This window comes from Aptenodytes patagonicus, chromosome Z (assembly GCF_965638725.1).
Source record: "Aptenodytes patagonicus chromosome Z, bAptPat1.pri.cur, whole genome shotgun sequence".
Taxonomy (NCBI): domain Eukaryota; kingdom Metazoa; phylum Chordata; class Aves; order Sphenisciformes; family Spheniscidae; genus Aptenodytes; species Aptenodytes patagonicus.
Window position 1 is genome coordinate 81,833,066 of NC_134982.1, and position 27,746 is coordinate 81,860,811.

The 27,746-nt window shown below is 43.0% G+C and overlaps 1 protein-coding gene across 1 annotated transcript; it reads left to right on the forward strand.

Annotated features, from left to right (window-relative positions):
* The first annotated feature begins 1,756 nt into the window (after positions 1-1,756).
* On the forward strand, positions 1,757-27,746 carry CKMT2 (creatine kinase, mitochondrial 2). Its single transcript, XM_076361920.1, has 10 exons — positions 1,757-1,853; positions 11,446-11,618; positions 12,926-13,124; positions 14,309-14,404; positions 15,145-15,366; positions 17,760-17,845; positions 20,337-20,460; positions 22,890-23,024; positions 23,370-23,495; positions 27,428-27,746. Exons 2-10 carry the CDS (start codon positions 11,467-11,469, stop codon positions 27,545-27,547), a joined length of 1,260 nt encoding a protein of 419 aa, XP_076218035.1. The 5' UTR covers positions 1,757-1,853; positions 11,446-11,466; the 3' UTR covers positions 27,548-27,746.

Genomic DNA, 27,746 nt, shown 5'->3' on the forward strand with positions numbered 1-27,746 from the left:
CCTCCCCAGCACAAGCAATGAAACCAAGACAGCATTTTAACTGGGAGATTTCACATAAATATTTAGGTTAGATAAGGATGAAAATAGGGCATTATTTATGGATGGTTCTTAGCATCCCAACTGTTTCTGCAGCTGGGTTCCTCACAAAATAGATCAAAGAACAGCAGTAAGACCAAGCTATTTTTTAAGTATTAATGATGTATTCTTCAGAAATCGTAAGGGAACTTGCTAACACTTTGCCAGGTGTTTGCGATGTTAGCTAGCAGGCTGAGTTTCCTTTGCATCTTCTGTTCTTCCAGGCTCTGAGCTGGCAAATAACTTAAACACTTGCGTAGGCCAGCAAGGCACTTCAGTTCATGGTATCACCTACTTAGAGGTGAAGGCCTTTGTCTGTTCAAGGGCTTTATGAAAAAGGCTGCCTTTAGTCAGAAATTTAAAATGAGGTACACACCTCAGTTGTGAGCTGCTGAACTGGAGTGTGGGGGCTGCGTTGCTGACGAAGAGATGACAGCCACCACAGAAGAAGTGTTAGTACACGAACCTCTGCATTAAACGCAGGCTGGGGGGCTTACAGCTGGAGCAAAAGATGTGACACAGCCACAAAGGAGCTCTTGCTGAGTGCAAAAGGAAAAGCTGGTTTCTGTTTTCTTTGCCAGTTCCTGCACAGGGGCGGATTTGTTGTGCTCATATTTCTGTACTCATGTTACCTCGAGAGATCCTCAGCTGGATTTTTTTTTTCTATCAATGCCAGAAACATAGTGTTGGGTTGATAAAAAGCAGGTGTGGTAAAGAGGGGGTGTTTCAAATACTTGGTAGTCCAGATGCATTGATCTGGAGTGGTTGTTTTGTTTTTAATTATGGTGGGCGTGCATGGCTGTCATTAATCCAAACAAGTCATGACATTTGGGGGAGAGAGATCTATGTTTTGTAACGTTTAAAAAATCTGAGATTTGGGTTTAGGAAATTGCTATGTATAATTCAAGGAATATTAAATGTACAAAGGAAAAAGCATTTTAAAGTCTTGGATTTTTAAAAGCTGCACAGTACTGGCCTCTGTGTTCCCCTGTCAGCCTTGATAAATGTTCAGCTTCGGTGGGAGCAGAGCTAAGTGAATGAAATTGATTATTCTTTTTTGCTTTCCGAGCCATCGCATGTTATTTCTTCCAGTACTTTACTACCATGTAGCTATAGTAATTCTAAATGGGAGGCTTCAGATATCCTCCTTTTACACTTCACATTTCTGGATGCCTCTGCCTTACAAAGAGTCAAGAACTAATGTCATGAATTAAAAAGTACGGGTGGACGGGGAATGCCCACTGTGATCTCAGCTCATTCTGGGTCCCGTTCCCTGCTCTGACCTGTTTCCATCTGGGATGTGCGTGGGTGGATTTATCCTGCTCTCCATGTCTCTCAGGAGTTGTTCAGGCAGGCAGGGCAATCCAGCACAGAAGCTGCTCTTGACCTTTCTCTTTTGGCTGTTACTAAATGGGCCCTTGGGGATGAAGCAGCGGAGGTGCATCTCGTTGCAGTTAAGCATCTGGCCAACCATTTGCTGACATGAACTCTTTCCCCTTGAGAAGTGTTTGAAAGATGATGTTGCTATCACCCAACTGTTAGATGCCCCCCTCCTGCCACATCCTGCTTACGTCCTCAAGGGCACCCTTGTGCGAGCAAATGTCACTCATGTAACCCAGTGAAATAGGATTGGCCACGGCAGCAATTATTTTCGTTTCCTTCACCTCCTTTTCCCCCCTCTCATATTACCTGGGCTCCTGTCAGCGCACCAACTTGTTATTCTCTTTACACTCTGGGCTCGCTGCAGGCAGCAGGACGTCTCTACCTTCAGCTTCAAGGTCAGTTTAACTACCTATATTGCTTTTCTCGCCTGATTTTGAATACAATGGTTATTAAAAATGCATTCAACGCACCACACGATGTGGTGTAATTTGGTTATAATTTATTGATTCACATAACTACTTGGTGCAAGAAAAAATCTGCCAGCTCACTGCGCAGCTGCTTCAAATGCTGACCCTTCAGTAACAGTTTAAGTAAGGGAAAAATAAGTCCCTTTGCAGATGTGTAACAAGTTCAGAGAAAACACCTCTAATTCAGTAAGTTTTCTGTAATTTTGATTGTAGTTCTCTGCACTGCGGAGATGAGGGGTTTAGACTGTAAAATAGTGTTGGATTGATTCAGAAGGGCGAGCACTCCCAGGACCTTGGTTGGGCTTCGGTAAGAGAATTTGGGCTTCTGAGTCTCACCAGGTCGGGTCTGATGGGTCAGACCTTCAGCTGATAGAAATAAAAAATCATGCTGTTACTAAGGGGTAGTTACCGAGGAGTTACTGAGGTGTTACTGAAGAGTAGTTGTCTGATCTATGAAGAGCCTTTTCCGTGTCTTCTCTACTCATATGAATCTATTAATAGATTCATAGTTTGGATATTTTTTTTCCCCAGATAATAGCTTTTTATAACCATTCACTGACGTCTGGCATTACAAGGAGAAAGAAACTGAATTTTAGTGCATTTTTCATAGAGATATTCCGTGCTGTGATTGAGGCACAGTTAGACTGATGTCTGCACTGACATTGTTTCTGCACTCCAGAGATTTTGTCTTAAGCCCAGACCAGTCAGAAAAGTTTGAGTCTTTTTGAAACTGAAAAACCCCACCAATATTGCTTTATGAGATTTAATGTTTTAACTTATATCTTATCCTCTGAACCTGTAGAGTGATAAAGCAAACCAAGAGCAATGTAAACTATTTTCTGGGCATCTAAAAATGGTGTCTCATGCATGTAGTCACTTGTGACATTTATTGCAGATGTTTCTAAGGTGCCAGCAACTTCCATAGACAGGCAGAGAAAACTTTCCACTGGCATCTGTAGGCTTTAGCTCAAGCTAAGGATGACTCAAAAAATTACTTCTCAAATACAACAGACCAGTCTCCTTCTCCCTCCACCACGTGAAAGTTCAGCTCATTGCAGTGATACCGTTAGTTGAACAGCTTAACAGTTTAAGACGTGCATATACATTATCTGTGATTATGAGCCTGTGTGAACTTTAGCTATGACTCTGCCATTCCTCTAAAATGTCGCTCAGGATCACATGGTGTGGCAATTAATACCACCCATGACATGGTTCAAATATTTAATCTAGTTCTATTTCTAGAAATGTCACTGTAACCCTTGTACCTTCCTTCCCTCGTTGGCTAAAAGCACGTGTGCTGCCTAGTGTGAAATATAGGATAACCAATACCTGTGTTCGAACAGATTGAGAGAAAAACGGAGCTGACGACTTCCTCTTTAAAAGAAGTTCAAGAAAGTAAAGAATTAATAGCAAAAGCATTATTTTTTAAATATTAAAAGTAGTAGTAAAGTTTGCAAGTTCCTTAGAGGGTAAAGAGGCGGTTTGTGCATTTCTGATGATTCACTCGCTTCTGAAGTTCCCAGAGAGGGATGGAACATCTTCACCCATGTGCAGATCACAGGATTTCCACGTGCAATGGGACGCGGCTGAGGCAGTCCAAGCACGGTGGTAGCTGTGAATCAAATGTCCTGGGGACCCTCTGCAGCCTCTGGCCAGAGCGGCAAGGGGAGTTTTGCTATGTCAGAGTTTTCTTAAGTTGTTGATTTAGAAGAAGGACCTTTTTAGTGTTGGTGAGAAACCTGCTGTACAAAAGCCGTATTTCTTCTGGAGAGTACCTTCACCTTTAACAGATGCTTTAATCTAGGTGTATTGTGAATAAGAGGGAAAACTGGTTTAAGGCCCTGAAATAGGCATTTTCCAATTTTTATCATCCTGGGGTTCAAACTGTAGTTACAAACAGCCCCCCCTTAAATGATACTTGCAATCCTTTGGGCTGTTTCTCAGCCAGCACCAAATTTGCAGTAGTGACTTCTGCTAAATCTTGCTGCTGGCTTTTGTCTCCACCTTCTGTGCATGGTAGGTGATACACATATTAAAATACAGTTTTAAAACCAAAATATACTCCTGGCAGGACATTAATGTCCTGAAGGCTGGTTACAGGTAGCTGAGCATGTCTTAGGGGACAGCAGAGAGATAAAGGCTGTGACCTCTAAGATCATGACCTTTCAGACAGGTTTTGCTGATTCACTGGCCGTAAGTCGTCACGCAATATGGGAATACTGCTTTGGAAAAGGCAATGCCAGTTTGACTCTGAATTTTTTTACCCTTTATGGTGTCGATGTGGTGAGAGAACAGGAATGATTTTGTTCTGCTATGAAGAAACCTTGTTTTTGCAGACACTTAACATTACGTGCTGTACAGCTTAGTGGCTGTTACTTTAAGTCAGTGTTGCATTTACTCCCCTCACAATTAACCACTGCAGACATCGCTCCACAAGATGACTTGCAAGGAATTAATCAAAATTGTTCACTGTAAGAGGGAACCTGATGCATGGAAGATACACAGCAACCATTTCTGAGCTAATTGCTCTGTGTTTCTTCTCTCCAGTACAACACTATTTGTGCTTTCTCCAAGCAATAACACAAACACAAGTGACCTTGGAAATAAAACTTTAAAGGACTTGTTGCCAGTGACAAATTCCACCTCAGAGCCACTGAGCTGTGCTCCATGCCCTGCCCTTGGGACAAAGGCATGCGTAATCCTGGAGGGATGCAAAAGACATCTTAACTAGTTATCATGAGACAAAGCCAGTAACCAAAGTATGAGCAGAATGACATAATAAGGGGAAAATGTGCAAGGCAAGATGTAAAGCATTTTGTAAAGCTGTCAGATTAAAATACCGGGAGCCATCAGAGTGTTTTGCAGCACGCTTGACTAACAAGAAAAAAAAAAAACCCTTCCCTGCCACTTTACCTGTAGAAAAACCACCTGATTCTGGATACCAGCTGAGATGCATATCTTACCCTCCACCTTCAGCAGTTAAAGGATGCCTAGTTGTGGGCACTGCTAAAGTCCATGCTGTCTGCAAAGGAAAGGAAGACAGATGTGTTGTAAGTGCTGAGTGGCAGTAGAGGAGATCAGCCCTGAGTGTGATAAGGAAAAGCAGGAGATCAATGACTTGAATAGGATCATTGCATGAGATCCAGCAATGTTGGCACTCACATTAGAGAGCTGGTGAGCCAAACCCGAGTGATGCCATGTGCAGCAGAAGCAGGTGCCCCCTTCCAGTTACGGCAAGGCTGGCACCGCAGTGCTCATGAGGTCCATTTTTTGTATTTCTGCCATCTGCTGAGGGATTTGAGAAGCTCATGCTCTTCTCTCCCGGATGCTCCCTGCCTGCTCTTCTTTCCATCAGCTTGCAACAAGGTCAGTGCTGTCCTAATCTGTGGACTTGAGCTAGCACTCCAGTGTGTACTTCCCCACTGCAAAATACCAGTTCTCATTAATTCAGTTTGGACTGCTGTGTCTCCTGATGTGTCAGCTTCTGCTGGTCCGCATACAGAATATATATGGTGCTCCAGCTTTGTCACAGCCTTACGCTGAAACAGTTCAGTTTAGATCACATCTCTGAATATTTCTTACACAATGCACTGAAATCCCCACATCATCAAGTTAGTAAGGGAGAAGCTGTCTGACTCTTAATGTGCCTATCCATTACATTTTGGAAAAACAGTCTTATTACTATCAGAGTATTATCTGAGTGACACATACTTAAGGTCTCCTGCCATGAATCCTAAGAATCTCATTAAAATCTATAAAATAAAATTATTAAGCTTAATACCTCAAAAAAAGTGGTGTGTCCAATACCATAGAAATTAGACCCCATTTGGACAACTGAAGAAGAGATGTTCACAGAACTAAAAATCGGTGCCGGTTTAGATGCAGCTGATTCTGTCTTATGTGTTAAAAAATAAAGTCCAAATTCACATGTAGCTTGTGGTGCATTGAAAGAACTTGAAACTTCTGCAAGGTTGGTGCAGTTATAAACCATTTAGCAGAGAAACAATTTTTCAGTAGAAAACCATAAATGATAATTGGGAACCATTTAAGAATATTTTATCAGTACATTCAGAATCCCACAACAGAGGAGAAAACTTCTCTGCTTATTAGGAAGCATTCCAGTTGAAAGGGAAAGTGAAAGTGATAGTAAAAAAATTGATGGGACTGATAGAGACTCAAGTTAACCAGGTTCCTGTTATTGCAGACAACCCCCTCACCTAATTTTACTCGGAAGTGTATCTATGTCCTTATCAGAAATAGCTCCCTGGCTGCCCCAGTCAGGATGCTCCCTAGGCCATGCTGAGGACTGCGGTCAGCACTCCCTACCCGCGGTTCAGGGAACTGTGCGACTCCCAAAGGGGCCAGGGCTTGGCAGGCAATGACCACAGTGTGCACTTCTAGTGAACCGCTGCTGTCCCAAGGGGCTGATACGATTTCCGAATGCGAAAGCTATTTAGTAGACACAGAGATGCTCTGCTGCTTCCATTTTGGAGACCTGGTACAAGCATTACTGGAATGACAGGACCATTCTGGTCTCAGGAGGATGTTGAGGATGAAACAAAATGGAAAGAGTTCAGGGAAGAGCTAAAGAGTGATTAATAAATTTGAAAATGTGGTAAAAATCTGATGGAGAGACATAAAAAGTGATAGTTATTAAGTAGCTACGTGTGGAACAAATAATGAGTAGAAATTTCTACAACAAACTGATAAAAGTCATAACAAAGGCCAGTGATTCAAACTGAAGACAAACAAATGCAGGCCAAAAATAAGATAAGAGTTTTATTTACTTTTTTAACTCAGGTTGATTAACCCTTGGAACTCCTTTATCTTCTCCAGACCGTACTCTCTCTAGATAGTTTTAAATGGAAGACGGATGCGTTCCTAATGCAGGTGTTTTCCTTCCTGCACACCTGATCAGCACAGGCAAGTGCTTGATTCCTCTTCAAGGGATAAAACTGATAATCACAAAAGTTCTTCTCATCTTGAAAAATTAATCTTGCCCCTTCTCAGCTGTTCTATGATAGCACTATAGGCATCTACGAGAAAATGGATTTTCTATCATCATAAGCACAAGGGAAGAGCCATAGGAAATGCCTACAAAAGAAAAGCGCGCACGTTCATTTTTTAGGCTGTGCAGTGGTTAAATTTTCCTGATGAAAGTGAAATGTTTACAGTGGAGGCCTAACAGCATGGTAGTTCTGGTAAAGTGTTCTTAGAAAAACCTTACACCTTTAACGCCACCTTTGGCTGGAATAATTACGTTTCTCCGAATCCACAGAGGTGGTAATGGTGCAAACTTATTGTTAGGGCAGGTTGACATTTTCTGGGGGGAAAAAACCAGCTAAATCTGTTAATGATTTGAGGTCAGATTTGACAAATACCTTTGATGAGAATTTTTTTTAGGTTGAGACCATTCTGTTCAGACTCTTTCAAAATGGATCTTTTTGAAATGTCTGTTTTGAAGCAATGCATTACTTAGAAATCATGCTATTGTTACAGGGGAAAAAAAGAAAACCAAACCAAAATGGTCTTGTTTCCTATTAAATAAAGTGTCTTGTTCATCATGCGCCCTTATAATGTAAAACCTGTTTGCTGAACTTGTACGCCAGGTTTTTGTGCAAGTCTATTTGTGCTATTTTGATTGTATGTGGACTACCTGTGCAAGGTATAACGTGGACTCAGTTTGTGCTGTAGTATTATATGCATTTCTATTCAGAACTATAGCCCACCCTTGTGGCAAGAGGTGTTTATTAAATTAGGAGTTACACCATTGTGATGAAAAAGATTACAGTCCCCTTTCCACAACAGTCCAGATGACGTTTTTCTTCTCATAAGAAATTCTAACTTTCATGTTCCCCTAGACCCTTTGCATCTGACAGTCACAAATGATGGTCCCTGCGATGGCAATGCCACGCTGCAGTCAGAAGGTCCTACCTAAGAAGCAGAAGATCAGGCCAGCTGTCATCTCCCAGTTCCTGCAGGCAGCAGCCATGTGATGCTCTGATTGATGCTTGTCAGGCCACCTTCTCAGCAGAGTCACCTTTTCTGCAGGAGTGACTGGGTTTAAAAAGCTGAGGCACTGACTGGTAAAGACAGAAACTGAACTTCTGCTTACCGAACTGCAAAGTTTGGGGAAGGAAATGTTAGGCTGAGGAGTGCTGGGCTTAAACTGTAACAAAGGATGTGTAGTTAGACATTAGGTTTTTTTTTTAAAAAAAAAAAAAAAAGAAAAGAAAAAAAGCCTACCTTACTCTGATTATTTTTTTAGGTAGTTAACCTACCCAGGCTGTGGCATCTCCAGTGTTGGTGGCTTTTAAGAGCTGTTAGAGAAGTATCTGTCAGGTAAAGTAGAGCCTGCCTCAGGGTAAGGAAAACTTCTTCCGTGATCCAACAAGGCAAGAATATCCCGGGGGACAAGGCATGCAGCCACAATGGAAGATAACATTGCCAACAAGAAAAATACTTGCATTATGGGACCTTATTAAACTCAAAAAAGACAACAATTTTATGAGCATAAAATCTGCCCTTGATCAGGTGTCCAAAAGTCAGTCATTCTGCCCCAAAGGTACGGGCCCGTTAAATGTATCAAACCCTGAAAGGGTGAGAAAACTGCTGTTGATGCCTGAACGAGGGAGGAGGGGACAATGAAACCGTCCATGCTGAGAGGATCTGCTTTAGGGATTAAAGCTCGGCATTGCACATCCAGTCAAAGACAGGCATAAATAAGAGTGAGGAGCGGGGTACTTATACCCATTCAGCAGAAAGAGTAAGGTACAATATCCCTGTATTTCCCAGATCAGCCATGGCACAAAGCCTTTACCGTTTGAGTTACCAAGGAAGTCTCTTTGCCTTTTCAAACTGGTTCCTTTTCCCCCAGCTTCATCTATTTCTTTTTCCAGGTGGTTCATTTCTCTTTCTGTTCACAGGCTGTGATTTCTGTTACAACCCTATACCTCAGGCACACAGCGTAGTTCAGCCTGAAAGTCAAGGATGCCAAGCTACCTGCAGCCACCCAGGGTATTGTTTGCACACCACATTCTGCAGAATGCTCAGGTTGCTCTCAGGACCAGGCGCTCTCTTATCCAATAGCTGTTGCGAGGGCAAAGCGAAAGATACAAGCAGCACTGAATCAGTAGCTAAACAACCTGTAGCTTTTAACAACTTCAGCAAGCATGGTTTGTCTCGCAAAGAAATCACAGAGAGCAGCTTCTAGCATCCTTCACCCTCGCAGAGCTCCCGTGTACTTCTCAGCTCCTCCAGAACAAATTAATGCCACGTGCCTAGCGAAGAGCACGCTGTGCTTACCTTCCAGTCCCAGACCACAACATCGTGCTGATCCAGAGAGTAACTTTCTGGCTGGGACGTTGTTTTTATCCATTGTGCATTCTTGATCATTGGAAAAGGCTCTAAGGTAGAAAAATATGCAGCCAGTCAATCAATAGCTGCTGTCACAAAGGATGGGACTTTCCCGTCACATTGCATTAGTACAAGGAATGGAGGTTATGTGAAAGCAGCAAACAATACAGTGCAGCCTTGCCAGCAGGTATGTGACATGGCTAAATATAATGACCTGTCTGGGGCTGTTAGCTTTACCTGTTAGGCTGCGGTACACACTGTAATCAATAGGTGTGCTGTTCTTGTTATTTCTGAAGCATTATAATTACACTGTTGGGCCTCGTGCTTCTTTCTAAATATATACTGCACATGATTACTCTGATTTAATCAGATGTCTGGACCAGATTTGTCCCTTAAAGTGACACAGGATGCAGAAGCTCCCAAAAAATCCAAGCTGGTGGAGATGCCGATGAGTGCCTGGAGTCGTTGAAGTCATAATGTCATCATCTGCAAGGCGATTTTGATACGGCTTCTAGTTTTCAGGACAGGATTTTGACTGCCAGCCAATTCCTTGCAGTAAAGATGGTATCTGTGAAACAGAACTCTAAATACATAGAGCTGCTGTGAAAATACATGTATTGTTTCTCAGACACTTAGGTATAGCAGTAATATGTGCAGATTAGTCATAAGCAAATATTTCCAGAGTGTAGGATGGGGATGCTATACAGTGAAAAGGCACTATACCAGCTACTAGCTCCTCCATCCCAGCTGAAACTGGGACAACCATCTGCTAAATACACAGAAAAGAAAGCAGCACAAAAACTTCCATCACAAACCTCATATTTGATTTTGATTTACAGTCAAACATTCTCCCACTGCATTTTGGGAGGGAGAGATCCTGTTGCAGTCATGAGAGCCTGTCCTGCAACTCTCACCTAAACAAATTCATAGATGGAGGGGAGCCACTCCCAGAGATAAGATAAGGCTACGGTAGATGATCTGCCTCCTGTCCCAGCCCAGTGTCAGCACATATTTCATTATACTCTAGTGCTGTGCAACTAATTCTTGAGGACTTGGAATAGCTGAGGAAATCGCAATGTATTCCGAATGGGACAAAAAAAATTTGCTCTCCCTGTGTGGTCTTTCCCCATTTCTGTTTTAGGGAAATTCTTTCAGTGAAAAAATACTGAAATTTCTGTCAATCAGTCAGCACCTTTCTTTGGAAGGAAAGTTAGATAAATGTATATTGCATTTCAAAGGCATGGAGAAGACAAAACAACAAAATTCAGGTATAAAATTGTTTAAACAAGATACAGGACATGAAACAAATGACTCTCAAACTTGAAACACATCTGTGTTTCTCATCTGACATATGTGACTAAAGTACAAAGAAGATACTGCTTTGCAACAGAAAACCATGCAAGCAGATGAGAATATCTTTTTACCAAGTGAGAAGATACAGATGCAACATTGCATTTGTCTTTAGACAGGAGTGGAAAAGGTGAAGAAGTACAGGGTTTGGGGCTAACTAACCCAGAGCTACATGAAAATTATTGGAAATTAGAACACTTTGTTCACTGAGAATAAAACCAAATGCTTTGAGGTGTTTAGTTTAACCTCCAAAAGAATGGTGAGGAGATTGCATAAACAATTATGTTTTTTAAAACTTTGAAAAAACAACTGAAGCAGCATATCCTGGGGGAAAGGTCATGTTTTCTTGTAAATCTTCCATGCCCGTTTCCCAAAGATGATTTACCAGAGTCCAGTTTTAAGGATAAGCTTCTGTCAATGACACAAATTGGAACTTGTGTGCTCTATTTAAACAGAAGCTATAACTTCCTGAGGAACTCACAGTCACCGGCAATACTAGTCAAATTCTGATTCTTGTAAGAAAAAAATGTGCATTGTCTTCTTCAGACTTTCACAGAACATGCAGTTTTCTCTGCTATACTTAGAGATCTCCTGTACCTCAGACATAATCCCAGTAGAATTAAATAGAAAAAATACATGTATAGAAATAATACATGTAAATACTAACCATTTTTCTGAACACACTATATAAGTGCAAATCAGTAATAAAAATAAATTTCTTCTCCTATAGGGCTACCATGTGAAGTGAGGCTTTACTTGTCATTTGCACTGCATGAGGACTTATGGGTTGACATTGGGCTGTCTTCTCTTCCAGACATCGCACCCTCCGAGAGGAATGGCTGGCACCTTCTGTCGTCTCCTGGCTGGCCGTGCAACCACTGCACTCTTTGCAGCCGCAGGCACAGGGGTGCTAACCACCGGGTACCTCCTCAACCAGCAAAATGTGAAGGCTGCTGTTCAGGAAAAACGGAAGCTCTTCCCTCCGAGGTAAGCACCTGGGGTTAGGCAGTCAGGTGAGCACAGCGTCCGGGTAACTGGGCTAGGAGCAACGTTTAACTCTTTGGAGGAAGAAGATCCCTACCAAAGCTGCGGAGTCTTCATGTGGCCACACCATCTGTGTGTCTGTCCATGGGCTGTGTGACCTGAAAAACCCTTTATTAATAACCCCAGTTTTATGTAGCACCAACAATGGCCTTCAAGACCAGAAAACAGGGATGTGAGATAGTATCAACACTCAAAAAAAACCCCATTGCCGAACAATGACAAGCCTAAAAAATGTTTCAAATTTTAGGCAGAGCACTAAATTAGTCCTTATCTTGTCTCATCAGCTATCGAACACTGTGCAGCTCAACTTACTGGACTGGCTGATTGTATGGACTCTACCATTAGGAAATGTGAAAATATTTTCATTATGCAAGTAGTAAAGAAATCTCCCATATAACTACCGTACTTGAAATACACCTAGTTCTGTTACAAACTGGCTGGCTGATGATTAGAAACTAATTACAGACCTTCTTCTGTGTAGGCTGACTTTCCTGGCCATACTTGTGAAAAACAATATGGACTAGGCTCTGGCAGACTTTCTTTTTTTTTTTTTTTTAAAGTAGTGAATAGTATCCTAGTTAAAATAAATTCTTATAGAAATAACGGAGTTGTGCATACAGCAAAGTGTTACCAGTACAAGGTAGATGTGGTCTGACTCAGTTGCAAAAATGCCTTGCAAAGCATAACATCTTCGTTTTCCCTGGCTTAGCATACCATGCAGCTTTCTGTAAATAACAATGCCATTAAGGCAAACCCATATATTGTAGAAGAGCTAGCTTCCCAGCTGACATAGAGCAGACCATCTCACCGACATCCACTAAGCTGTGAGAGCACCCGAGCCCGAATTACGAAAAACTTCTTCAGCTAAACTTAATTCCGTTCCTACTTGAACAAAACTATGTTAGAGCTCTTTTATTTCTGAATAAGAGTGTCTCAGCAGAGATTTAATGGGGCTTAAGTACACTTTCAGAGCTCATTTGGATTCATTTTCCTGATGGCCCTGAGCAGCAGAAAGCTGCAATTGCCTGTTGCTGTGGTGGCCCACCAGTGTGCAACATGGGGTACTTTCAGTGACCCGAATCCTCATCCCTTCCTAAAATTCAATGCAACATATAAACCAAGAACTAATTATACTTTTAAACCATGCTGTGTATTCTGTATCTCATGATCCCTTTAACAGCTTCATAAACTAGTGAGGATTACTCTTCAAAGGTGCCACATTAATTGCTTGGGATTCTTCTTCTCTTCAGCGCAGACTATCCTGATCTCCGCAAACATAACAACTGCATGGCTGAGTGCCTCACACCAGCCATTTACTCTAAGCTAAGGGACAAGATGACTCCCAACGGCTACACCCTGGACCAGTGCATCCAAACCGGGGTTGACAATCCTGGCCATCCTTTCATTAAAACTGTGGGCATGGTCGCAGGTGATGAAGAATCCTATGAGGTAAGACATTTCCACAATACTGTTGTATTTGTTTCGGTTTTCGTGCTATTGTTCACAGGAGCTCGTTAGATGAAGACAGATTCCTGGTAGGGTATGCGCTCCTAAGATAAGTTGTATCACGGAGAGTACATAAGGGGCAGGCCATGTGTGTACAGATGGTGTTTTCCCTACCCTTACACATTAGAAAATGCATGAACATGAGGCGTTACCACAGGTGCCCTCTCTGCTGCAATTGAAGTTAATAAAATGTACCTGCTTGGGAGCAGCTGCTACCTGCCTCCAGCAGCTGCCCTCCTTCCTGCAACTAAACTTAGTTTATGGAAAACTATGCAACCCTGAGACACACAAAATAAAGGTAATGTGCAAATTACATTGTGGAACAGCAGAGGCAGAAGTGAAACAAAAATGTCTTCTGGGAAGTGCCAGACATCATTAAGCCACAGCTTTTGTATCATGATGAAAACCGAAGGCAGACAGCATTAGGGTGGACAGGTTTATTTAACTCTGCAATAAGGAGAAGAGGAAAAGAGAAGAAAATCCTTATTTTTGTTGACCTCTTCCTTCAGTCTACCATACAATGGTACCTATTATTATGCAGTCTCCTAACAGTATCCCAAACACTGGGCTGCTGAGGATGGACTGGGACATCTGGCATCCTGGGCTAGCAGCTCCTGTCGTTCAGTTTACTCACTTAGATGTGCCACTGCTCCTCATCCGCATGAAGGTGTGGTTGTGATCAGTGTTTACACACCCGAGACAAGTGGCTCTAACGAGGACTAGTATCCCATGGCAGTGCAGACATAGGGTATTCCTGCATGACCTAAAAACAGGAGGCAAGCTGCCGGGGGACTCTGAGTGTGTGTTCTGGTTGCTAATACATCCTGAAACCTAATCTGGTTGCCACCACATCCAGTACCTATCTGTGGTAACTAGAGTAACCTTGTAACTTAGGTAAGGTGCAATTGCACCTTCTTTTTGTTGTGAAGATGAGCAACCACTACAGAGCACTGTCTAGATCAAAAGCACCCCCTCTTTTCATGTTTAGCCCTGTCTGCATTTGCAAAGCCCTCTTTAAGTTTGTCACACAGAGCCTGTGCCAGGGGACTTGTGCTGTGGCTGAAGCTGGTTCATTTAAGTGTTTCTGTGATGCTGCAGACTCTTTCTAGATTCTCTTGACTCCGTAGGTGTTTGCTGAGATTTTTGACCCTGTCATTAAAGTGAGACATAATGGCTATGATCCACGGACAATGAAGCATCACACGGACCTGGATGCATCCAAGGTAGGATTTAAATAAAATAATGAGACAACAAAGGTTCAGGGCTGCTTCTTACAGTGATGATATTGTATGTAATAGTACTTTTCTTTTTCCTGATCCAACTCCAAAGACAGTAATTTTAGGGTTAAGGAAAGTGGGATGCCACTCATGGCCCTAACAGGAAGACAGCTGCATCCCTACCTTGCTCCTAGCAAGGGGATCAGTCTCAACTGTACTAAGCATTTGGGCCACAGTCTCACTTGGCACTGTAGGTCTGTTCGTGAGCTTACATGTAACCATGTGTCTAAGGGTTGGAATGAAAGCAGGAGTTGACTCCACTACGCCCACATACACGTGATCAAACCTTACCTGCTGCTTAGTATTTCCTTCATAGTTCAACTACACTGTGGTTTAGCATCTTCTTGGGCTTTCCTCTTTTGAAAGATCTTCCGTACCTGGCCCCCTGCCTCTGCCCGTATCGTGTTTCCAAAAGCCATGCAGATTCCTTCATATTTTGGGACCACGAAGGACTAGCTGGTTACTCTGCCACATTCATTCAGCAAAAGAAACTTGTTCCTAAAAAACCCTCCTGGTGTCTGAAACTGAGGAGCTTCTGGCACCCTGAGTATTTGTGATCTCATGGAGACGTCGTCATGCCTGGGCAGAAAGATGCCCCTCTTTTTGTACGATGGGATTTGTTTTTTTTAATGGTGAAGTACAACATGGGGGACTGTGTGTGAACTAATGAAATGTTCTTCCTTCAGATCACCCATGGTCAATTTGACGAGCACTATGTCCTCTCATCACGGGTGCGGACTGGCCGCAGCATCCGAGGCCTCAGCCTTCCTCCTGCCTGCAGCAGGGCAGAGCGGAGAGAGGTGGAGAACGTTGTGGTCACCGCACTCTCTGGGCTGAAAGGAGACCTCTCTGGAAAGTACTACAGCTTGACCAATATGTCCGAGAAGGATCAGCAGCAGCTTATCAACGTAAGTATAGCTCCAGTGCTGACACCACCTTCATTTACTCTCGTCTATCTTAATCTTCATCTTTCTTTGGGGCACATGCTTTCCTGTGTAGCTAAGGAGGATAATCACAGCATTAACCCAGTAGTTAATGGCCTGTCAATATTTTTAATATAATGGCAAATCATCCAGGGTCTATATTTTGGCTAAGTATATACTGTGCAGGTCCGAAACATGGAGTTGTATTCCAGATAGCAAGGTCTACGTCAAATCAAATATACATGGCTGCTGCCACCTCTTTGGACAAATAACAAAGTAAATTCAGGACTTTTTCTTGGTTATTTCCTTGAGCAAGGATTGATATTTTCTGTATTAATAACCATTCTAACTAAAAATATTGCATTGAGATAAGCATTACGTATTATCTGTATTCTGGACTGTCGGGATGGGGGGCTTTGGCTGTAATTTCTTAATGTCAAAACTACACTAATTCTAATTTCCCCAAAATGGCTGTAGCCAACTGCACCCAGGTGGCCTTTTCCCAGTCCTGTAACTGTGTTTAAGGACTTGAAGGATCAGGCCCATAACAAGAGTTTTAATTGTCACATGGATGGAAACACAAGGATTTTCATCATGGATTTTGCCACAGCATGTGACATGTCAAACAAACCTTGAATGTGCATTTTAAATATCCAAAGGAATGGCTGCACCCTGTTAGCTATATTCATGGCACATTAATCCATAACATCAACCAAAAGGGAGCTGATGAAGTAACATAATTATTTATAACCCTGGAACTAGGTGTCACAGTCTGGATTAACCAGGAGTTAAGAATTTGTGTAAGGTCAGTAACTTTTTTAATTGAATGTCCTTGGTAATATGTTTATTGAAAACATGTTGATGACCTACTGTAGGTTTTATTTCATTGCCTTTTTCAGCAGAAAAGAGCTCCTCAGAAAGCAGAGGTTGAAATAGGACGGTGAAGAATATAATTCCTTAATGGTTTAAGGCTAAGTCCTTTGGCAAGTGGAATAGGCTTCACTGATTCAGCATTTTACCTTGTTCTGTTTGGTTTTATGGTAATGCAAATTTATATAAATCAGGGCATTGAATGTTGTAACCTCAGATTCCATCTTTAACTTATACCATTGCTTACCTCCTCCAGTACTTTAGGGCCTTGAACCTATACGGTATCAGGCTTTCCACCAGCCTTTAATAAGCACCATTTGATCTCTGTAAGATCAAAGCAGTGCTAGCTGAATGGCATTCAGCGCAGGAGGCATTTGTTGCTTTGCAGATTTGGGCCATATGCACATAAAGGAAACTAATAGTGCTTTTCTTGCAAAAAGGGAAATTTTTCTTTCAAGCAAAAGTGTCAAGTGGAGCAAGCTGAGGAAGGAAATGTTGTGTCCCTGTGATGAGCAAAGAGGACTCTATACCTTTTCTTTCTGCATGGTTGGGGTTCTGGCTGCATCATGTCCACCACAGGGTATTCAAAGATGAAACCCTGAAATTCTCCACTAAGGGGAAAAAGAAGTAAAGCATATCAACTTGTCTACCATGTAATATCTATTCTGGATAACTTGCCTCACTATTCCTAATTAAACCCTAGATTTAAAAAAACCAACCAAACAAACAACACCCCACCCCAAACCCTCCCCACATTTGATATTGCAGTGTTTGAGGAGTTAAGAACTAATAATTTTTCAGCACACACACGAAAATCAAATACTTATTTGCTTTGGGAAAAAAACAGCTCCATTAAAAAAAAAAATCTAAATGATCTGGAACGTGGCAAGCCGGTGGCACAGCAAGTGCTACATTTATTAAATCAGAAATAGCATCTCTATTAAGGAACAGAATAAGTCTGCGATTCCAAAAGGTCAAGCTTAGCACTGATTTAATTCCTACCTTGACTTCATGCTCAGAATAAATTGCTAAATCTCTGTGCTGGAGAAACATCTTTTCAGAACTAGCATTTTTTTTTTTTCCAGTCTTTAAGAACTCATTGCCTTCTCCTACCCTGAAATTTGTCTGTATGCAGAGAACATCTCTGGTGCTAGCAGTCAGGTCCCTCCGGAGTACCCTTTGGCATGTGTATGTGGTATTAGGTCTCCACCTCCCATTCCTCCCTACATTTGAAAAATATTTTTGGCAAAACATGGTCATATTACTGATGTCAGTGAGAATCTGCAAGACTCAAGAAAATCACCTGGGTAAAGTGCTTTCAGTTTTCAGAAGAAGGAACCAGATTCACAAGCTGTAGTATGGGATTTACTTGTATGCTGATTTCCTTCACATAAAATGTATTAGACAGCATTATACTGCTTCCTTGAATAAACTTGAATTTTGTTTTGTTTTCTCTCTCTCTTTCTCTTTCTCTCTCTCTCTCCCTTTGGCCCCGTTTCGGAGTCCAGGACCATTTTCTCTTTGATAAGCCAGTGTCCCCTTTGCTAACATGTGCTGGGATGGCACGTGACTGGCCAGATGCCAGAGGAATCTGGTATGTTGTGTGACATGCAGAAGCTTGTGTCGTGTTTTAAAGATTGCGTTACAAATCTCCTTGCTTGTCCTAACTTTGCAGCCACTCTGTCCCTATACTCACAGCATGTTCAGTTTGCTTTTAGGAAAAAAAAAGTTTTCTTGCTTAATTTAAAAAAAAAAAAATCAAAAACCAGTAATGAACAACGGAATGGGTAAGACCTTTATATTCAAGAAGCCATCACTAATATCATCCACACAACACAGTATCATAGGCATGGCTCCTTCTTTAGCTTTTTGTCTCCATTTTTTCTATTTCTAGATAAAAATTTGATTTGGGAAACAGCCCGTGAGTCACCATGTAGTCGGCAGAGCTGAGGCTACAAAAGCAGCTCTAGCACCAGATTGTAGCCGTGCTGTCAGCTAGGAACCACCGGCCATACAGCTGCAGGACACCACATTGCAAATTCCTGTCCCCCTCCTCACTGTCAAGAGACAGAGTGTTATTTTAGTTCCCAGAGCTGAAAGTAACCCTTTCTTTCCAGTCATGAACTGGACAAAAAGGAAATACAGAAGTTGAATTTCGTATTTTGTTCTAGGTCTGTTTCTACTTTCACAACACACTTGACATATTTTGTGCCCAAATACGGTATTTTCTGGGGAGAGAAAGGGACAATAGCTCTGAGATCAGCGCACTTACCAGCTAGCAGAGGATGGGGGCAGCTGTGCATCCATCCTGGTATACTTCTAGGCATTACCAGATGCTTTAATTCTGAAAAATTAAGCTAAAAAGGATTCTGAGGAATCACCTAGCCTGTCTCCTTGCCCTAGGCAGGTTCAGGACTTTCAGAGGGGATGGGACTTTACGTGGAAAAAAAAATCCAGCTGTTATCCAAGCAGTGTATGACAATCCTGGCTCATGTTCAGAAGCATAGCCAGTATTATTGCTGCGATGAATTAAAGGTGGTTTCTGTCGGGGAGCAGGCGCTGTGAAACCTGATCACACATGAAACCTGATGACCTGCTGGAAATCTGTGAGGATTTTTTTATTTCAACAAGCTTCAGATTAGTTCCCTGGTCCCCATCTAAATCTCAGGAAGAGGAAGAAGATAAATCTGAGGCATCCCATTCATAGTCTCTACAAACAAACAGGAGAAGTACCAACAATATAAATACTATCCTGCGACCTCCTGAATAAAACAGACATGGGTTTTGGCTTGTTTTACATGTGAAATATCAGGCAGACTGGAAAAAAATTAGTATGATTGGAAAGTATTTCAGTAAGCCACATTTGGAAAAAAACCTGCCTTGCTCTTGCAAGAAATTATTGTCAAAAAGAGTACACATTCTAGAAATTATTTTGCTCATAAAGATTGCAATCCTGTCCTTGTTATGGGCTGCAGGACTATTCCCACCAACCTCACCGGCAGCGATGGCACAGTTTAAATGCACTCAGCGTGGCCTCCCTCCGTGTTCTTTAAAGCAATGGGGAGACTTAGTTAATTAGGGAGGGAGCTGAGTCAGGCCAACCTCAGTCTATTCGGAAAACCCTCCCCGGATCATTCGTACGTGACTGAAGACGAGGTAGCTGGACCTCGGGTGACCATAATGTCAGGGCACAGGATGTTTACATCTGGCAAACTCAAAGTGCGAAAAAGAGAGTTGCATTTAAAGACCAGCTGAAAGTCAGGCTCTCAGTGAACTTTAACTTTCAAATTCCATGTGTTTCAAACCTGGTAATATTCCACTGTTTGTACGAATGAGTCTGATGCCATCAATCACCTTCTACGTGCTGTAGAAAGGCTGTAGTAGAAGACAGAGAAAGCGGAGAAAAAGCCAGGAAAAGTGACCTCAGGTTTGATCCGGCACTTAATAAACCTAGCCATGACTGATCTGTTTGAAGCAGGAGTGGGTATCGTCAGGCATTTTTATCTGGACTGACAAGTCAGCATCGCTAATGCGCTGTCCAGAAGCAACGTGCAGCTGCTGTCCTTGGACTCGTAACTTGACTGATGTGGCAATCCAGTGCTACCAAGCGATACAGAGGGCACTGGGATTTGATTTAGGGGAGAATACAATTAAGTAAGGAAGTATTGCTTGGCCCCCAGCAGCATGTAAACGGCAGGGTTTTTTTCCTGGCTGCACAGTTTTCTAAGAACAATAAAAACTGTACCCGGTGATGGAGGATGCAGAGCTTGGCTTCTCCCTTTACTGCACCTCCCAGCTGTGCTCGTGCTAGAGCACAACACGTTTTTCTTTGCTCAGAACCGCGGCAGCATAATTTAATCAGAAAAACTGCTCCTCTCGCTGTGCCTGAGAAACCCGCGTAATGCCATTGGCATGGGGGATCCAACTGTGAAAGCAGCTCAAATCCCTAACTCTGCAGAAGAATGTTATTTTGCTGCGCTTAACCCCTCCACAGCCCTGAAAGACTGTGATAAAGCTAAGGATACTGAGAGTTATTTTTCAGGGCTTGTCTTTTTAAAGATACTCTTTTTTTTGCTCTTAACCAGGCATAACAACGACAAGACATTTCTCATCTGGATTAATGAAGAGGACCACACCAGGGTGATCTCCATGGAGAAGGGTGGCAATATGAAACGGGTGTTTGAAAGATTTTGCCGTGGTTTAAAAGAGGTAGTATCTCAATGAGTTTATTATTCCCATTTGTTTATTTTTGGGCTGTTGTCAGCACTGCTTACCGTGGTTCATACTGAACTGTCATCTCCGGGAGCAGCAAAATGAAGTAACACCAGTCCACGTAGCAACCCACACTAATGCAGTTAAAGAAGGAAACACGGGCAAATTGCTAGCTGAGTTGTAGGGAAAAATAAATAAAATGTCTTTGTAGTTTTTGTGTTAAAATCTTGAGCACAACCTGGCGGAAGAACTATCCCCTTTTTTGCCACTTTGTGCTTGCAGGCTGTGGGAATTCATAAATCAAGCGTCTTATTTGGATTGCTTGATTTGCTTGAATGAAGAATTTATTTGGCCCAGCCTCCTGGTTCTCATCCCTGATGCTGGGAGTGGAGTGGATGCTGCTGAGGTTGTACACAGGACTGAGGACTTAAGACCCCTGGGCTCACTGCCAGTTTTGGGGACATACGGGGTTTTGTGATTAAAATACTAAAAACTGATAGCCAGGGCTCCTGGTCTAGATATTCATGAAGACAAAAAAAGCCTTCATGAGATGGTGTGTGGACTAAAACAGTTTTGTCTAGACAATCCAGGTATAGCTGCAAGTTGGCTCCAGCCCTGTGCAGTCCTGTGTACTGCTCTGGCACAGAAAAAGTTGCTTTAACAGAGAAAGAAGATTTTACTGTGTCCCACAGGCACTACAGCAAGGTGCAGTGGGACAGGTGACATGGCCAAACGCTATTCTCCACTACTCTTGTCCACATCATTCCTGGTTGGATTTCTGTAATACATGAAACCCTAGAGGTTAAACTATGTCAGACTGACACTGGCTTGAAATTGTCTCTGAGACTGTAAGAATATTCAGGCTGCATAAACCAACTATTTCTCCCCATTGGGATCCTTGGCAAGCTCACTTCATCTGAACTGTGGAGGAACAGCATTTGCCTCCATCACACTGCTTTTCCTCCTGGATATGGAAATGCATATTGGGCCAGCCTTGGACTGCTTGCTTCATTCTTCTTACCTTGGCAAAACAGCTTCTCTGGCTTTCTAGAGACATCCCTGTCTCGGAAACCCCCCAGCAAGTGCAGAGCTGATATAGCTGTGCACCCCTTCCATATCACTTCACAGCCCCCAGTCAAAAAAAGCAAGGCCAAGTAGGGGCAGCGGGGAACTACAATCTCTTGACTGTGGAAGCAGAGGAAGTTCAGAGCATTCATAGGGAAGTTTGAGTATGTAGTGTGTTTGGGAACACAGAGGAACAAAAGCACCTATTGCATGCTTCTTTGGCACTGGGGTGGTTAACTGGGACCTGTTAGGTTTCCAAGGTATACCCGTGAGACTGAACAGTGTACAGGGCAGTGGCCCAGGTGACATGGCTTGCGGATGCTGCTCCCAGCTTTGCCTCTGCTACTGTGCTTAGCTCACGTTCAACAGAGGTGGACCTATGGACCTGGCCATGGGAAGTGGTCAGACAGCTTTGGGAACTGTGACCAGAGCAGGTGTCTGAGGCAGGAAATCAGGTCTAGTTTGCCACCATCAATTCTGGTGTCCTCACACAATATAGAAATGATGCTAGGAGAGTCTCTATCCTTCTGCAGAACGGAAGTATTCACCTATATTTGCAGAGGTCTTGTGAGCATGAGCTGGTTTATGTGTCTGATTCTCCTCTAGAGGAGAAGAGAACTGAATTGAAATTGTATTTGGATCACAGAAGTAAGTCCAGGAAGTGTAGAGGAGTGAACAGAGTACCAGCCTATTCAAAGGTCAATAGACCCTTGTGATTTTTCTGCGGATAATTACTTCATTCTCCTTTCTAATCTGGTCAGAGATCTACTAATGAAAAGTACTATATACAAGCTATGTTGTCTCCTTATAACGGAAGCGTGGCTGTTAATACTAGACATATAGAAGCCAAGTGTCCTCCCCCGAGAGTCATGGCATCACCTTGAAAATTACACAAAACTCAGCTTCAGCTCCTTTTGTTTGCTTCATAGCGTTTGAGTCCTTTGGGCTTGTGTGTTGCAACCTTGCTCCAGAAATACCAAGGTTAGAAACGCATGGCAAAAGCCGTAATTCTTACATGAAGATATGGCTTCATGGGCTAAGGCTATACCAAACCACCATGACAGGGAGCTTTGTGATAAAGTGACAAAGAGTCTGCAAGCTAGTGGTCGTGAGAAAAAAATGAAGAAGTCCTTGTAATATGCACCGGGGATCTTGGCATCTGATGAATGCAAACATTTGCATCAGATCCAAACCAGACTGTACTCAGGTGTAAATTTATGCAACTCCACTGGTGTTAGTGAAGTTCATCATCAACACAGATACATGGTGAAAAGAATGTCAGCTATAAGCAGACATCTTAAAATAAGACATTTGTATGCTGCCCTTTTCTTTTTGCTTTCTTTTTTTTTTTGCCATCATAGGTGGAAAGATTAATTAAAGAACGGGGCTGGGAGTTCATGTGGAACGAGCGTCTCGGATATGTTCTGACCTGTCCTTCCAACTTGGGAACTGGTTTACGCGCTGGAGTCCATGTTAAGCTGCCCAAGCTTAGCAAGGTACGTAAGTTGGTTAAAAGGCCAGTGACATAAGTCAGCTCTTCTGAATTATAAAGGAACAAATGAAAAATGACAGCTTACAGTGACTGCACATTATTGTGATGTGTAACAAGGTCCCAGGGATAAAGCACAACTAATTGAGCACACTTTTGTTCTGCAAATTATTGTATTTGTTATGGAAATTAATCTACTCAGCAGACAGACGCCAAGACAGGCTCTAATCCAAGGACTGAGAAAACTATCCACCTCTGCCTGCATTTCTGGAGATGCTATCAAGTCATTGGAAGGATCTGGCACAATAGGCAGGGTAAAAGGCATTAAGCTCAAACCTGTTTTTTCTGATAGGATCCCAGGTTTCAAAAAATCCTGGAGAACCTGAGGCTGCAAAAGCGCGGCACAGGTGGAGTGGACACGGCAGCTGTAGCAGATGTGTATGATATCTCCAACCTGGACCGCATGGGTCGCTCAGAGGTAACCTGTTCTTTTTTTTTTTCCTTGCTTTTTACCTCAGATCTGTAGTGATATGAGTCGGTTTCCCCCCGGTTGGTTGGGTTCACTCCGTTGACCTCAGTGGAGCCATGGCAGTTTTTACTCCTGATGAATCTGGTCCAATGGAAGCGCTTACACAGTGGAAAATTACTGATGTCCGTGAAGTGCTTGCCAAATATTCCTGTTGTGGCAATGAAAAAAAAGCCCTGAGCAAGTTCCACAAACGTGACTTGTTTGCACCATGCGCTGGGGCTCTCCATTGAAAGCACACAAGTGCTGGAAAGGTTTGGCTTTGGTAACAGACATCCCTCAGGATGATGTTTCTCAGCATCACAGCACAAACTCTCAGACCTGCCTGCCTGCTGGAGTGCACAGCTGTGAGATCGGTGTCCGGCCGTCCCTGCAGTGCTGGACATGAGACGTGTGTAAGAAGTTGTACAGTGGGCACTGATGTAGCCACTACACATTGGGCAGGTACCTGCTGTACCTCCTGCAAAATGTTGGGGCAAGAAGCAGGAATCGACTCCTAACCCACCCTGGGAATCAAGCACTGAAAGCAAGAGGGTTTAAGGTGGTGTTTTCCTTTCAGTATTGAGTCATGCGCTTTCTCCACAGTTAGGCAGCAGGAAAAGGCCAATCCTTTCACTCCAAAATAATTGAGGAGGAGGACTTAGTGCCATCTTCACGTGTCCCGTGTGGCACTGAGCAGAGGATGCGGGAGAGCTAGGTTTAAATCAAGGCAAAGACTTAATTGTCAGCTCTGAGCCCTCCCTGTTGGGCTGTAGGCTACGATGAGATGGGTTCATCTCAGACATTTGTTTTGAAGCTATTTCAGTTTTAATGAGTATTTGTTGTGCCAGAGAGTGGAAACAACCCTACAGCCTGGAGGTGCTGCTGCTCTCCTGGGAGCCTCGGGTCCCAGATCTCATTCCAGTTTCCTATTTAAGTATTTTATAAAGCAGAACAGCTCCTAAGAGCAAATCTACTGGAGGATGGGGAAGAAGCAGCCCTGTCAAAGAGTTGTAGCCCCCTCTCACTAGCTCTGCCTGAGCCAAACCCTTATTCCAGGTCACAGGCTGTAAGTCCTGTGGCACCACTACTGTGGCTTCCCTTTCCTCACCAAGACTAGGGCTGTGTTCACCCTTGGCCACATCAAGAATGATGTGAGACAACTGAGACAAAAATTCACCTTGCAAGACCCTGTGACTCCAGTGATTTGAGCGCTCTGCTAGCAGATAGGAAACAGAGGTTCAAACCTTCTGTCAAACATGTCTTTCACCCCCCAGGTGCATGCTGTAACCTCTCAGCTAGGTGTATGCTGTAACCTCTCAGCTATGGTCAACCGGGCAGGCCCTAGTGGGACTGATGTCTCCTGAGGACCGTTTTTCTCCACTAGCAGTGCAATACACGATTCGGGCTCAGATGCCAACCTGCTTGTGCATGTCAGGATTCGAAGGGCTGACTGCTTGCCCAGCAGCAAAATTTTAATTACCTTGTGGGCTTTGCTGCAAGTTAGAACTCCATTGCAAAGAAAAGCATGCTGCCAAGGTGTTTATCCAGAACAGCACAGCACTGAGAGGCTTTGGCAGCTTAGATATAGATGCAGTTTGGTCCTGCTGTTGCAGTGCAACACCCAAGTTCAGCCTGATTCTTGGTAGGTTTTCATAACATTAATATAACCGTGGGATAATGCACCTGGGTTACAACTAGATTCAAACGGGTCCACAGCCAGCCCGATGGCTTCCCTCCTCGCTCACCTTGGGTTTTCTGCCACTGGGACAAAGCCAAGTCAGGTCTTCTGCGCTTTCCTATTTGGACATGCCCTTGAATGTCTTCACAGCCAAGGGACATTTGGACAGGGGTTTGGAAATTTTAAATTTTAGAGTTTGATGTAGGCAGCTATGTTCCTTTGGATCTAAACCAAAATAAATAGGAGTGAAAAGCTACTAAGCTGTATTATTTGCAAAAACAGTATGTGACAAAGACATTTATTAATACCTGAAACATCATCATGTGTGCTTTATACTAAAATAACACTAATAATACAAAAGGATTACATGGCATGATTAATTAATATGAGTTCTACTGACAGATGGCCTAAGCCTACAAATTTTTGCTTATATGAAGACTTGCACTGAAGTCAGTGATTCCTCGTACAGCAAGGATTCAAAAGATTAAGTCAATAGATAAGATACAATCCCTACCTTGAAGATTTTGAAATCTAAATAAGACAAGACAAACTCAAGGGGATAGAAATGTTTTATTATAAGACATATTTTTTTCAGTACATAATAAAATAAATTCCATTTTGTGGTAAATGTGTTTGCAGAACTGAATTATGTTCCCAAAGGTGCAAGACAAAATTGTTTGTGTTTTTGCTTTGTTTCAGTTACTGGTCAATGCAAACTTAATATGAAATTCCTTTTCTCCTGGAGGCTGCAAATTCAGACCTCTGATTTCCCAACACAGCTGGTCTGTAAAAGACAATAAAATAAACTGCTAAGCCACTGAAATGCTTTATAGTAAAAACAAATCCCTTGAAAATCTGTGACTGTCACAATAAAGAGACAATGGGATTTAGTCTTCGTCTTTGGTTTTTAACAAACCAGTCATTAAAGGTTGCTAATGAACCATTTCATGAAGATCAAGAAAAATCAGGGCTATAGCTTGCTGGCTAACAATATCACAGGGCCTGTGGTCCTCGCATGTCACCGCCTGTGGAGAAAGTCTGCTGGGGACAAGGCACCTTGTACTCTTCAGCAATTTTGAAAAAGGTTACAAAGGCACCACTACCCCCTGCCATACAGAACTGCAAATTTTGGTGCTGCTCTGGGCCTGGAGCTAATCCCACACCTGCCAGTGTAAATCAAGAGCTGAAAACAAAGGAGTGATGGATGGATGTAAAGCCAGCATGACTTTAGGATGAGTGCCTCTGCTTCAGAGATGTGGGTCCTGGGCTTGGCAAAACCACCTCAACAAAGCCAGCATGTTTGGCAGAATGAGTAGGACATCTTTCCCCACAGCTGATGAATCAGTGCAGCAGGGTTCATGATCATCTGCAGGGGAACGTATGGTCCTGAGCCATGCCTGTGAAGAAGGACAAGGCTCTGGTTTCACGAGCTTTCTCAGGCAGTCTAAATGGCTGTGGCCAAGCAGGTAGTCCTGCCATCCTCCCAGTCCCAGCCACATGAAGGCCTCCTACCCCGTGCCTCCAGCAGCATTCAGGGCCAGTGTGAATCAGGGCAATGAGCCTGTCTTCCTCTCCTTGCACCACCGTCCTAGTTAGTTTCTCTCCGAACCCTGTGCTCACACAAATGCTCCTGCAAGCTCAGGGGTGGTAGGGGCTTGGGAGCTGGGAAAACACAGCAACAGCATTAGCTGCTTCAGCATGAACTTCCCAGTGATGCTGAGCGCTCACAGCGCTGCTGTTTTGGTTTCTTCATCCTCGTAGATGAGTGTAGGGAACACAATGGACAGGCACCCCTGCCTGTGCCTCATGTTACTTTTCAAGCAAACACCTGGGGAGGATCCTGCACCCCCACAGTTGTCACATTTGACATAGGTCTCTCAGCTCATGCCTAAACATTTTCTATAAGGACTTTTGTTTGTTTGCTTTGTTCCTATAGGAATATGAGTAGGAGCAGAATTTGGTGGAAATAACTTTAGGGACCTATTTGATAGTTTCTGTTGCTGGCAGCCCAAACTCAGGGCAAAGAGCAGAAAGGAATTACTATGGGTTTCCACCGGACCAGCATGACCCATACTCCCTGTGCCACAGGGTGTGTGATCTCTATGCCATGACCCTCCTTACTTATAGCTTTACCTGCTGTCGTTGCAGTACAAGCCAATTTTCCCTTCCTCTATTAACAGCATTAGCTAAAGATTGTATTACTACTATTTTCTTCTTGTTGTAGGTGGAGCTAGTCCAGATTGTCATTGATGGGGTCAATTACCTAGTTGACTGTGAGAAGAAACTGGAAAGAGGTCAAGACATCAAAGTGCCACCACCGTTGCCTCAATTTGGCAAGAAGTGATCTTGCTGCTGATGGCTAGCAACTGATGGAAAATATGGCTCCCGTTCTGACAGAAAGGCATCTCTGTATATCTCTGTATAAATATCTTGTGTAATAAAACACTACCTGATGTCTCCTCAGATGCTTAGCTGCGCTGGCAGAAGCTAGTCTTCGTGCAGCTTTACTAGGATGTACCCAATACAACCAAGGTGGTACACTC